At 48.4% G+C, this 13697-nt stretch overlaps 1 protein-coding gene across 1 annotated transcript; it reads right to left on the bottom strand.

Moving 5' to 3' along the window:
• Positions 1 to 10767: 10767 nt before the first annotated feature.
• Positions 10768 to 12539, bottom strand: POU4F2 (POU class 4 homeobox 2). Its single transcript, XM_084860270.1, has 2 exons — positions 12276 to 12539; positions 10768 to 11703 (listed from the first exon to the last, which is right to left on the bottom strand). Exons 1-2 carry the CDS (start codon positions 12537 to 12539, stop codon positions 10768 to 10770), a joined length of 1200 nt encoding a protein of 399 aa, XP_084716396.1.
• Between the last annotated feature and the right edge of the window lie 1158 nt (positions 12540 to 13697).

The raw sequence follows: 13697 nt of genomic DNA, 5'->3' as shown, positions 1-13697 counted from the left end.
CTGCTTTGTCCTAAAGAGCTATAGACATATCACCCTAGACACCTAACAGGACCTAATCTTTGTTTGCTTGCTTGTTTGTGGTGTCTGATAATGATCTGAGACGCCAATGTTTTCAATGGTGGGTTGTCCATTTCTGTGTGACCAAGTTTTACAGACAGAGTTGTTGCATTGCTAACCCTCCTCTGGGGCATGAATGAGACTAGGACCAGGCACTTAGAAACATAAGGAGGAACCAGAAACTCCAGGCCAACATCCGCTCAAGATACTCCTTCCCACTAGCACAGACATTTGGACTTACAGCATGTCCCAAGATGAGGAGCAGAAGCTAGCCAGGGAGGAACAGCTCCAAGGCACTCACGTGCTTCCAGAGATCTTAACTCAAGGTGACTCAAGTAAGTCAGCCAATCCACATCCTGCAGGGGGAGGCAAAAGCAAATCAAAGGAAAGGAAAAGATTCCCGCACCCACCCCATTGCTTTGAACACATCCTCAATCCCTCCTTACCTCATTTCCCAGGGATAGTTAAAGGCTCCAATTCAATGATATTAAGCTCCAATTCAAGAACGAATCTATTCTATGACAAGTAGGAAGGCACTAGTTCTGGTTGAAAAAGAGAACGCTGTTGGTTGGTCTGTGCTAAAGAGGGAAACAGTAACCAGACCTCAGAAAATTGATTTTTCAGGCCAGGGCCTCCCTTCCTGCATGGGATGAGAGCCCTAGTCCGTTTAAGCCACTAAGGCTGCAATTCTATATGTACATACTTAGGAGTAAGTCCTATTGAACTCAGTGGGGCTTAATTCTGAGTACACATGTCTAGGATTGCAGTGTAACCAGAGACAGCCACTGTTACAGTTGAATGAAATCCCATGGAGTTCAAGGGGCCTTTACTTCCTTAAAGTAAAGGTCCCTTCCTGGCAAGAATGTTTAGGATTGGAATTTTAATTTACTTTTAATTTCTAAGGAAATTCGTCTTCCTCTCCCATTTCGTTAAAGATAATGCCCTGGGTTTCCACACCTTGCTATTTTTATTTGCAGCAGGCTTCCCCAACCTGGTGCCCTCAGGATGTTTTGCACTACAACTCCCAGAATCCCCAGCCAGCACTGGCTGGGGAGTCCTGGGGTTTGCAGTCCAACACATGTGAAAGGCACCAGGTAGGAGAACACCAAATGACAGAACAGTGCCTTTCTATTCAAGATGTGCTACAAGAAATTCTATGGAAATGTACTACCACTAAAACAAAACACAAAGAACTTTTATTAAGTTATCTTCATCCGATGTACAGAGCTTGAGTTATCATCATGATATAGATTAACAGCAGAGGACAACATACACAAACACATTTCCAACAAAAGTAGAGATTGAGCCAATTATTTGATTTTGCATTTCTAGGGGCTTTTGGTAAGCTACTATTTGAACATCCCAGAGATGTACTACCAAATAACAAGTGTATGAAGTATTTAACTTTTAACCAAAATACCCTGAAAAGAGCAGGAGAGATGGGAATCAAAGGAGAATAGAATTTTTCTACCATTTGACTTTAGTCAGTAAGAGGGTGGCATCTCCACTCCTACATTTGCTATTTATTATTTATTTATATCCTGCCCTTCCTCGCAAAGAGCCCAGGGCAGCTAATAACCCATATAAAATGTATTAATTTTTATATTGAATAATGAATAAATTCACAACTTACAAATGTACAAAATACAATAAAACCATAGCTACAACACCAGAAAACAAATACAACTCGTATCTATACCCCAAAGACTGCACAAATAAGTACTTTAACTGGCGCCAGAACGGCCACAGCCAACTCTCTACTGGAAGGGAGTTCCATAGCCCCGGTGCCCCTACCCAGAAGTTTTTGCCACATGTGGTAGCCCCACCTGCCACATTCCTCAAGGTCACCACAAGCAAAGCTTCCCGCTGCCACCACCCATCTTAAAAATCCATTCTTTCTCTGTCGTTTTTGTGCCAGAAATAGAATTGATGAAGTTTGCCAGGGGGATCTGAGGGGCGGTTTTAAAAATGACAGCCTCAAACATTTTACTTTTGAAGTAGACCCGTTGACTTTAACTGACCAACTTCTGCGCTGAGGGTTAATTTACTACACCTTTTATCCTCGCCAGTTTGGAAGTTCTCCGCAATCCTCGAATTACGGGGCGGGGGGGGGCATAGAGGGGCCAATCCCCATATCTTTTCCGAGAGTTGCCTTAACTGTTTTTAGAGGGAGGGGGCATGATTTGGTTCAAAGTGCGGGGAGTCCGGGATGGGCCTTTTGGCTTTCGTTAAGCTTCCCTGCCTCGCCCCAATCGAACACTGGTGCTGAGAGGGACTCCCTCTGCGCACTTCGCGTGGGATCGGGCTGCAAAGGCTGTTTGCATTACGACGGTGGCAGGAGAAGTCGTGACTTGTGTCGCTTAATCACATTTATTTGAAACCAGCGCCCAAGGTGTAGAAAAAGGAAACGCGTCTCTGCCCCGATGGGCTCACAGACATTGAGGGAATGGGTGGCCAGCGCTCTCTGTCTTATTTATTATGCCCAAGGGCCGGTTCCTTTTCTCATTAAAGTGGATGGCGCTGTCTCCGGCTGGGCTCTGCCTCGGTCCTTTTCAGCACCTCCTCCTCTGCCGCCTTATTTTGCGCCTGCTTGTACAGTGCCTGCCCGGGGCTCACTAGTTTAATTTAAAGTCAGCCCCTGCGGGGAAGGGATACGTGGCAGGGCGGGATTAACTCGTTCGACTAGGGAAGTATCTGAGACCATTCGCAATATGGACCAACGTTTAAGCAATTAGTGGTTTGGGGATGGAAAACCTCCACACGATAGAAGGCCGGTGCTTTTCCACCGGGCTGCAGAGGGTGTTGTAGGTTAGCTGGCGAAAGGAAGGATCAACTTTACCTTCTCTTTACGCGCTCTGTTGCCGCCATGACCTCGCTGGGCGGCTGTCTTTCCGGCTGCAGCGGCAGCTCGCCACCTCTCTCTTTGTTTTGCATCTATTGACACCGACGAAAGCAAAAAAGTTAGAATAAAATTCTGTACATGAATAATCTCAGGGTACTATGAGGCTTTCAGAGGAATCTATTAACCAAGAAGGAAAGGTTGTGACAGCTGGAACACGCACCCATTAGAAAAGGTCCCAGGTTTACATTTATCTTGCCAAAACAGTGCAGAAGAGAGTAAGAGTGGCTAGTAGAGCGTGTCAGCCTAGGATTGATGAGACCCAAATTCTAATGTGAGTGACCCTGGTCCAGTCACTATCTTTTAGCCCAAGCTACCTCACAGGGTCCTTGTGAGAATAAAAAGGGGGGGGGGGAGTGACCGTTATCTCCACCTTCAGGTCCTCGGTGTAGAAAGGCGGAGAATAAATGCAATAAATAATAACATGCTGAAATTTCATTCCGGAAGGTTGTTTATAAAACTTGACCCAAAAGTAGGCGTCAACGGTGACTGCAAATATTTAAGGGAGCAGTGCGCAAATTAAGTCAGTGAGCAAATTAAGTCATGCTTTCCCCGTCCAAGAATATGGAAGGTTCATGTCGCTTGCTTTCTTCTTCTTTTAAAGAATAATTCACGCCTTGACCTCTCTAGAGCGTTTCCTTGGAGGAAAGTGGGGGAAGCCATATTAGAATTTAAATCGCCGCGATTATGAAAACACAACAGGCTTCCAATAGCCCTTAATTCTAGATGACTGATTTGGAAACGCCAGGGCCAGAGCCTCTCGCGGTCGGAGCGCCATTTGATGCAAAGAACCGTGCAAAGAGTGCGGGTGGTGGCCAGGAGGCGGGAAGCTTCTGGGACGTCTCTCCCCCAGTCCTGGGGCTGCGCTTGCCCCAGGGGTGGAGACTTCGCTGTTTGTGTGCGGGGGGGGGGGGGGTGCGTTTTGCTGTGATTAATGTTCAGCGACAGAGCGAAGCCTGGAGAGGCGCCCCTTCGCTCCCCGCTCCGCTCAGCGCATTGATTATTAGCACTGCAGCTATAGGCCAAGGAGCGCTGCCTGTTCGCTCTCGTTCTACCTGAGGGAAGAGGCGTCTCGTCAGGAAACACAAACAGAACTGACCATCTTACTCACCCAAAGCTTTGGGAGCGTTTGAAAACGAGATTACACCGCAAGGAGAGAGGTGGTCTTCTTTTTGCTCTTTCCTTCCCCAGCCTTCATCGATTTGTTCCTGAAAAACCCTGCGCAGTCTTATAACAGGCACAACCTATTAATATTTCATTAACCCCATTTAAAAGAAAAAATCCAAAAGCACCAGAATTCTGTACCCTATCAAAGCCATGTATTATTAAAGTGAATGTAATTGGAGACGTGTGTGTGTATGTGTGTGTGTGTGTATGTGTTGCCGGGCAAGGAAGGGAAACACGTTGGTGACAGTACTCCGGAAAGGGAAAGGAACCGAAAAGGCATCTAATATTTAATTTCAGGCCTGTGGTTTTTCTAATTCGAGATTAAAAGCAGTCACGTCTTTGAAGCCAGACATTTGGTGTAAATGTACAGTTAAAATATTCTATTCCAGAGTCCCCAGACGCGGCTCCCTCTAGTCCCCGGCTTCATTAAATTTTAATTATCATCCCAGGCTCGAGCAAGAGAAGGGGAGAAAGACTGTCCACCTAATTACAACTGATAAAAAAAATACCCAACCCTCAGATTTTTCTCCTTCTCCTTCTCCTTTTTCAATGTGTGATGAACAGTTTCTTTTTATATACTAAAGCATTAAATACAGAGAAAAGAAGAGAAGGTTTCACCTAGTGTACACTATAGATTTGCCCTCTACAAAGACACCCTTAAATAATAAAAAGGTGGTGTGTAGGGTCGGGGGGGGGGGGGAGTCGTGCCAAATAAGGGGAGGAAGGAAACCCTGACATTACCTCTGGGCGAGATTTGGCGAAAGATCAACAGAAGAGGCGACACTGCTACCTAATTAGGTTCCTGCAGTTAAGAGATGAATGCTTTTATTGTCTCCAAAACAAAGCACACGCTGGTTCCCTGAACCCTCCCAGTTCGGAGAGCTCTTCCCTTTTGCAGTATGAAAGGAGAGAGACTTTCCTTGGGCCAGGATCCTGGCTCGCCTCCGTTTCATCCTTCCTTAATATATGATTAAAGACCTGACCCTACGATATAGGCTATTTCCAAGAGTTTGCCTAGCCGCTACATATGAGAGATACATAAATATAAGCATGGACCTAGAAAGCTTCATGTCTCCAGATAGCTTTCTTAAAAGGCCAAGCCTGCCTGCCTGCCTGCCTGCCTTTCTCTTTCTTTCTTTCTTTCTTTCTTTCACTCACTGTTTTGACTTTCTAAGCAGCTTCCTATTACCACCACTTAATTTTATTTCCATTCTCTCCGAGTTAAATAGAAAACTCTGACACACAAGGGAGCTGCCATGCGCCTACAGACTAAGGATGTCAAGCAAAGCCTCGCTCTGCAAAGTTAATTTCAATTCCCGAGGAGGGTTTCCCATTCCAGCTCACTGTGACCGGCAGTAATTAGCTGAGATAACGAATGATTACTTACTTATTCCTTGTAATTATCTGGATTTAATAATTCGCTGTGTAATTTATTAATTTGCCCATAATAGCCTTTAAGTGGATGGCTCATTTAAGTGGGCCACGAGGAAGTGCAAAGACTATCAGACTTCATGACTTATAGAGGCCTCTGGACAAATCCTGCTCTTCGGCCGTTCTTAAGGAACTGCGTGTGCTTTTTCGGGGATTCCAAAAAGCCTGGCTAGGCCCTTCTATCTCTGCATAAGTATGTGGATGGTTGCGATGCCTCATATTCTTTCTAAAAATATTTTTAGTGTGGGCTATATAAATGAGTTCCAAATCAACACTAGTTGCAAGGTTTCCATCGAGAGGATCCTGACTGGTCAATCTGTACGTGGAAGGGATCCTCCATTCGACAGTAAGCCAAAAATAAAGAGGTGGGGGTTCCTAATAACCTGTCAGACAACCCTTAAGGACTAGATTTGTATCCCTGAGGCTGCCATCCTATAAGCACTTACAAGGGAGTACGTCCCATTGAACTCCATGGAACTTCGTCTGAGCAGACAAGTACAGGAGAACACTATAAAATTCTTGTCAGGTGAATTCTGAATATGCATACATTGCTCCCTGGCGGCGCTCCTTAAACCCTGGAAATCTGCAGTAATTCCTAGTTAATGTGCTGGGGATGCTCTTTCTATCCTCACCAGGTATTTCAACTCAGATTAAGACCTGAGAGAGACTACCCAGTGCAGGTGGCCCCAAAATGAAAATCACAACTGTCCTCGCCATCTCCTCCATCAACAGCATCTCTACCCTCATAGATTTAGGTTTGATAGAAGAAGAAAAAAAGAAGCAGGAGGAGAAGAAGAAGAGCTCTAACAGGACTGTGTAGATGAAACTCAATTGCAGATAGAGAGAATTCTCACCGCAGTTCTGTTTTCTCGGGTACGATTTCCCGTGCGTGTGTGTGGGTGTTTGATCCACGCGATGTGGAAACGGACAAAATGAAACAGAAGCAATCTGAAAATAAAGCCAAAACTCCAGGATACTCAGCCCAAAGCACATGTGAAACAATGATGCATGGACGGAGCTCCAATCTATATTTTCTGTGTCCCCAACCGTCCCGCAGGATAATAACTCCAGCAGTCCTGGGCGGCCTGGATTGTTGCACAGTTTTCAGAGTTGGCAAACGTTTCTCAGGAAAAAGACACAGGGATCCCCACTTGGTCTGACTGAAAGCCTAGTGCCATCCAATAATATCAGGCTCTCAGACAGCGCCTTCTGGATTGCTCAAAGTCTCTTCAGAATAACGTTTCGGTACTGGTAGAAGCAGATGAGTATTACATGGCAGCATTAAAAAGAATCGACCAACTTCTTCCCTGTAGTGTCAGCTGCCGCTATCTTGTAGGAAATCTAGATGGCCTCTGGTCTAGCAAACTAGCCTTTCTGGTGCGCATTCATTTTCAGTTTATCAAACAATGACTCTACATTCACAGGAAAACGGGATAGCAAGAAACAGGCAATTTAGCCATTCGGGTGTGTTTGTGATTAAACGTTTGTCTTTCAAAGTGGCTTTCTACCAAAAAAAGCAAGTGAAAGAGAAATACTTCATACTCACCACTGTAACCCGATGCATCATTTTAAGAACAAAATGTGATATTACTTCTTGTGGGGGGTGCGGGGGGGGGGTTTCTGTCCTTGTTTCTGTCATATGTACAAAGCCCATGGATTTATGTTGTTTCAAAATATTAAGTGGATTCCTTGCCATATCGCCTCTTTTGAATTCTTTCCGGATATTTTGTTTTCTTAAACGTTCGCACAACGTAGGTTCTCATGTGAGCATATTTTCTAAGATCTAATGATATTTCGTTTAGTTTGCTGAGTCCCTATAGCGAAAAGCTGCCACAGTCGTCTCCCTTCCACCCCTACCCCACCCCCACTACCCAGTTCACTCCGCCTCTTTCTCTCTCGCTTTCTTTCCCCCTCTTTTTTCTCAGTTCTCTCCCTCTGTGAGAGGGAAGAGACAGCCCCTGGCAACCTGGCAAGATTGAGAGACCAAGGGAGTGTCGAGGAGCTGTCCGTGGTCCTGAAAGTACTGGCGGCGGGGAGCTGGGGCTGCAGTAGCAGTATTACCATTGTCGCCGAAAATCAAAGGTGGAAAGAACAGAGTGGAAAGGAGAGGAGGAAGGCTGTTTCCGTACTCTCACTTTACTTTGCAGCGGCAGCGGCAGCGGCAGCAACAGCAATAATAATAATAATAATAATAATACCCCATACCTTTTAGTTAAAGACAGCTCTCTCATAGTCCAGCCCCTACTCCAGAATGAGATAGCATCTGCAAGCAGGCTTCGTTTTATTCTTCTAAAAATTCCCGAGTAAAATTCCAGCAGAAAATACCCTGCATATCATCTTCATTCAAACCCCCTTCAGCAAAGAGCTTAGCTCCTTAGGCAACAAGGTTACCAATTTACACACTCAGTTTGATCTTTAAGGAGACAGAATGTAAGAGATACAAACCTATCTATGGGTTGCTAGTTCTTTACACTACAAGAGATAACACAGTTCTGCAGGGTATTTATATAACTCCTTCAGGGCTCTCTTTTGATCGCATGGCATCGTTTTAATTTAGTTCTTGATCCGGGGCAACTCGCAAGTGCTTATCAAACACAAGGGGAGGTACAGTAGCAGTTTGGGGGAAGGATAAAACCTACTGTCTTTTTCTCCTCTCTTTCCCTGGGGCATCTTCACTCTTCCTATAGGAGAATGTCTCGTCTAAGTTAAGGGTATCAGGAACGTTCTGCATCTAAACATTTTGCACAATTAATTTTAGAAATCTTACTCAGTAGTAAGTGTGTTTAGGATTGCAGCAGCCTAAATCTTAAATTTGCCTCCTTTATAGTTTAGATGTGTTTGCCTGTGGTGCATGAGGCTGTTCATTCTCTTTCTTTCTAACATCTTTGAAGCCCTTTAAACACTACAGGAAATGCGGGCAAGTAAGCGGAAAGCCTGTCGTTTCTTTCTCCCTCCTCCCTCCCGTGGGTTTCTCTCTGTCTCTTGATGTTGCAGCTTATGCGCTTGGCTCTGTGGTGGTGGGGCTGAGCTCTTGGGACTCAAACTGCCCCCGTCATCATTCCCAGAGCCCAGCTAGGAAGCCGGGCTAATTGAATAGCTCCCATCCAAGGTCCCTGAGCACCTTCGCCAGGCTCGATGCCCTGAATTTTGCAATCTGGCAATCTGCGGCCAGAAAACACGTAAGTCAGTTCTTGGTTTGGATGTGTCATTCGCGATCTGACATGTCAACCAAGTATTATAGATTCAGTTATGACACATAGGAGGAAAATAATGTACATCTTGTATGGTCCAGTAAATACCAATGCAGAGATCTATGGATAATCCAGCTCTCAATTTGAGATACTAGGAGTTTGAAATACTTTGGTGAATGGAAATGAGTACAAATAAAGGATTAATTTAATGCAGGGAATACCTAATCAAAACAAGGAATATCCATCATACATTGTTTCTCTGATTCTGAACATATTGACTTGGAAGTAAAACCCAATGATTCCAAAGAAATCAGTTTCAAAATGTGAGTTTGGGCTTATAGTCTCTGAAGCATTTTGAAAATAGTTTAAATTCAAGAATACAGTCTATAATGGGGGAGGAAGTTGGGTAAAGGAACATGGGAAACATGTTTTGTCAATAAAACGTTAAAATCCTTTTTTTAATGAAAGACAGTTCAACAACATTGTAAATAAATTAATACATTACCATAATAAATAAACTTTCTATTGACAAAAACAAAGAAAACATCAGAATATACAGAAGTAAGACTTCAAATAGCCTTCCAACATAACAGCAATACAGCGAAATCTGTAAGAATATAACTGTATGTGCGTCAATCTTGAATGAATTATTTACAATACACAGTGGTACCGCAATCTAAGTACCTTTGGGGGCTTGTTCCAAAAGAATTGTACCCAACGATGTGGATTTACAAACAGTGCTCTCGCTTGCTCACTCTCTCACTTCCTCTCTTGTGTTCGCTTTCTTTCTCACTAACTCTCTTTTTCTCTCCCTAATATAGAGTTGGCTTTTCTACAAACAAAACCTCCAAAAACTAATGCAAATCTATTGCAGTCAAAGGAAATAAAGAGTAACTAGAAGATCTGAACACTTACAAGAAATCTAGAACAGACAATACTTGGATGAAAAGAAATCTAAAGCAACAAACCCACCACACTGTCACCTACCCAAGTGCGTCTTTTTTAAGTAGCGTGTGTGGTGGGAACGATTTGGGGAATCCTCATTAAATATGTAACGCAGTCAACAAATACCTCCTTGAACAAGTGAGTCAGTCTACACAAACAACGCAGGACAGCCACTATAGAGTGAGAACGCCTTACAAATAAGAATACTTGCAGGAGAAATAGTTTAAATTCAGGTGACAATATACAAATGGCCAAAAGGAAATTTTTTATAAGAAGAAAAAAGCATAATTTCATAAACTCTACCAACCAACATAAAATAATTAATTTACACTAACCATTCTTTTTTCTTTTACTTTTTATCAAGACTTTGATGAAAGAGGTGTAATTAATTAGGATGAGCACAAAATTAAGTTACTAGAGAGATAAATCAATAATTTACAGGGGGTTGTTTGGCAGTAATCTAATAATAGCTCTTAAAAGGTCTGTGAACACAGCAGGATCACCTCTTTGCCTCAACATTATCTTTCCAGAGAAGGAAACTGATAATAACCACAGTAAAAATATATATATATATATATTTATATATATATAATATGCAGTGTAATCGCAGAAACCCTGCCATCTTCTTTTTAAAAAATCAAAATACTTTTGAGATGCCTCTCTCATAGTATAAGCTTCAACTCTAGATTAAAGTTTCAGTCTCTCTAGTCAGTTAAGTTTTTTCCTGAAAAATAGCTGCAAAGCTGTACATCTGAATAAAGGTGATGTCTTTAAGAATAAAAACAACTCTTACTTGATATGTCTTCGGTCCTTTATAAAGAGATATTATCTGCCTTCACAAAATCAGTCTGTCTTTGATGCCAACTCAAGACTGAGCCTTCAAGCCCGATTATTTCTGCTGCCAACTTTCTGTCGACGTTTTGCTTCTCCATTCAGTCTCTCTCTGCGTCTGTCAGTCTGACTGTTTTTCTGAACGTTGGTCTCTTTTCCTCCGGGAAAGAGAAATGTCTTCTTCTTACTCTTCTAGTTTTACTTGTTTTATTTTTATTTTATTTAGTAGAAAGCTTTCCAAAGACTTTAAATCCCAGCGGAATATTTCATCCGTTTCTGTTTCTGTCTTTGGTTACAGAACCACACTCGGACCACGTTCTTCTTGAGGTCCAGTTTCTCCGCAATGGCCGCTATTTTTTCCGAGGAAGGACGTGGCTGGATGGCGAAGTAGGCTTCCAGGGACCTCTTTTCAGGAGCCGCGATGGACGTGCGTTTCCTCTTCTTCTCCGCCCCGTTGAAGAGTTCCGGCTTGGTGAGCTTTTCCCGGTGTGATTTCTCTGCCTCTTCCAGCCAGGCTTGTAAGATGGGCTTGAGGGCGATCATGTTGTTGTGGGACAAGGTGAGCGACTCGAATCTGCAGATGGTGCTCTGGCTGAGGGATCCCACCCCCGGGATCTTGAGGTTAGCCAGGGCCGAGCCCACGTCCGCTTGGGTCACCCCCAGCTTGATTCTCCTCTGCTTGAACCTCTCGGCGAAGGCTTCCAAATCCCGCGGGTCCGCGTCCACGTCGCTCATGCAGCCCATGTGCGAGGGCAGCCCGTGAGCGTGCGCCATGCTGAGAGCCGCCTGGTGCATCGGGTTCATGCTGGTCATGTGGGGAGCGTGGCCCGGCGTGGAGACCACCGAGCCGTCGGGGCCCGTCATGGCCCCCAGCGCCAGCCCCGGGGTGATGTGTTCCAAGAGCTCCCCTTCCAGAGCCTGGTGAGGCTGGTGGTGGTGGTGGTGGTGGTGGTGGTGGTGGGTGCCCGAGAGGGCAGACGGGTGCGAGATGGGCACCGAGGACGAGGAGGCGGCCGAGGTGCACGGGATAGTGTTCATGGTGTGATAGGTGGCGTCGGGCTTGAAGGGGCTGTGGTGGGGCGGGTGGTGGTGGTGGCTCTTGCCGGGGGAGACGATGTCTACCGCGGCCAGGGCTTCAGCGCGGGCCAGCAGACTCTCGTCCAGGCCGCCGAAGATGTTGCTCTGCAATGGCAAATAGAAGGCACACATTACTGCTGCCGGGAGGGAATTCGCCTCTTTTCTCCTCGGGGCGCCATCCGAGCCGGTTCAGAAGGAGAGCGCGCGGGGGTGGGGGGGGGGGAGCGGGGAGGAAGGAAGAGGGAAAGCGAGAGAGAGAGAGAGAGAGAGAGAGAGAATGAAGTGCGGAGGAAGGAAAGAGAAAAAAGAGAAGTGGGGGGAAGAAGGAAGAATGGAAAGGGAGGAAAGAGAAAGGGAGAGTAATGGGGAGGAAGGCGAGAGGGGGAAGGAAGGAAGGAGGGAAGGAAGGAGAGGAGAGAAGAGGGAGAGAAGGGAAAGAGAGAGTGGCAAAGCAATGAGGGGGGAAAGAAGGGCGCAGAGGGGAAAGGACCGAGAGGCAGACGGGCACCCAGGCAGGCAGCTGCGCTCTCGCGCGCTCTCTCTCGCGCGCTCTCTCTCTCGTGTCTCACGCCCGCCCCTGCCGTCTCGGCATCACCATCCCAGGTCATAAAAATTCATGGGAGCCCCCTCGAAAGCCTCCGCTGGGCTCGCGGGGACCGACCGGGCGACCGACCTACCGGCGGGGTGGGCAGGCAGGCGCGGCGCATGGCCTCGGAGGTGCCGCTGCTGCTGGTGGTGCTGCTCGGGGCGCTGCTCCGGCCGCCGCCGCTGCCGGCGCTGGTGCTGCTGGGCGAGCTGGCCGAGGGCGCGGCGGAGGCGGCCGAGGACGTGCAAGGCGAGGCGGAGTGCAGGGCCGAGTACTTGGGCTCGTGGAGGCTGCCGCCGCCGCCGGCGTGCGCCATGCCGAAGGGCTGCTTGCTGTTCAGGGACATCATCATCATCCTGGCCGGCGGGCCGGGGCCCGAGCGCCGGCGGAGAGGCGGGGAAGGCGAGCGGTCGCGCCCCACGTTGCTGCCTCCGCCCCTGGCGCCGCCGCCGCGCCTCACAGCCCTCGCTGTCCGCGGGCGCCTCGCCGGCTCTCCCCCTCTCCGGTGCCGCCGCCGCCGCCGCCCCTGGCCGCTCTCTGCCGTCAGAGTGCCCCTACCGCCTCCGCGTCGCTGGCTTTTACTGGCCTTGCCGCCCCCCGCCCTGACTTGTCACTAGACGGCCCTCAACTCTTTGGGGAAAGTCCCCCCCTCGCCTCGCCCCGCCTCGCCTCGCCTCGCCCCCAAGCGCAGGTCCTTCGCCTCGGCCTCCCCTCCCCCTCCCCTGCGCTCCCCCCTCCTCCCCCTCCCCCTCCCCCTCCCCCTCCCCGTCGTCGTCGTCTTCCTGGTCCTCCACTGCCCTATCCAAGCCCACCCCCTGAAGCGCCCCTGCGCCGCTCGCCCCCGCTCTTCGCGCCCCGAGGAGCTCCCTCCTCGCCCAGCCCAGCCCAGCCTTCAGAGCGCGAGCCCAGCTGTTGCGCGGCTGGAGCAACAGCCCGGAGGCGCTGCCTTCGCCGGCTCCCCCTGCGCCGCGCCGCGCCGCGCCGCGCCGTCCTGCCCGGCGGCCAAAGGCGGGAGAACGCTCGGGGCGCCCCGCTGTTCCGCCTCCTTCCGCCGCTGCCTCAGCGTTCGGCGGCCGCACACCTGGCCCGGCAGGTGCCTCTGGCCGGCGAGAGCGCGGAGCGACTGGGCTGCGCGAGTCTTTCCCTCTCCCTCTGTTTCTCTCTGCTCGTCCCCCATTGGATGGAGGCGCGGCTGGAGCGGACGGGGGGGGGGCGCGCTTGGGCGCGCATGCGTCCTGCGAGAGCGCGGGAGGGACTGAGCCGGGGGCGGGCGGCGCGCTTGGGGCGGCGCGCGCGGGGAGGAAGCGGGCGTGTGGCGACACCGGCGCCGCGTGTGTGCTGCGTGCAGATGCGAAGGCTGAGAAAGCGACGGCGCGACATTCCGGGAGGGGAGATGCTCAGAAATATGTTGGCGGGATGTGCGAAAAACGGTGTGAGGAGACACGGTGTGAAAAAGCGTGCGGGGATGTTGTTATCTGGGGCCGACGCGAGGGAGAAGTAGCTGAGAAGAGCG

Source organism: Heloderma suspectum, chromosome 5, assembly GCF_057233095.1.
Source record: "Heloderma suspectum isolate Gila_16-S chromosome 5, 16-S_ref, whole genome shotgun sequence".
Taxonomy (NCBI): Eukaryota; Metazoa; Chordata; class Lepidosauria; order Squamata; family Helodermatidae; genus Heloderma; species Heloderma suspectum.
This window is presented reverse-complemented; position numbering and strand designations above follow the sequence as displayed.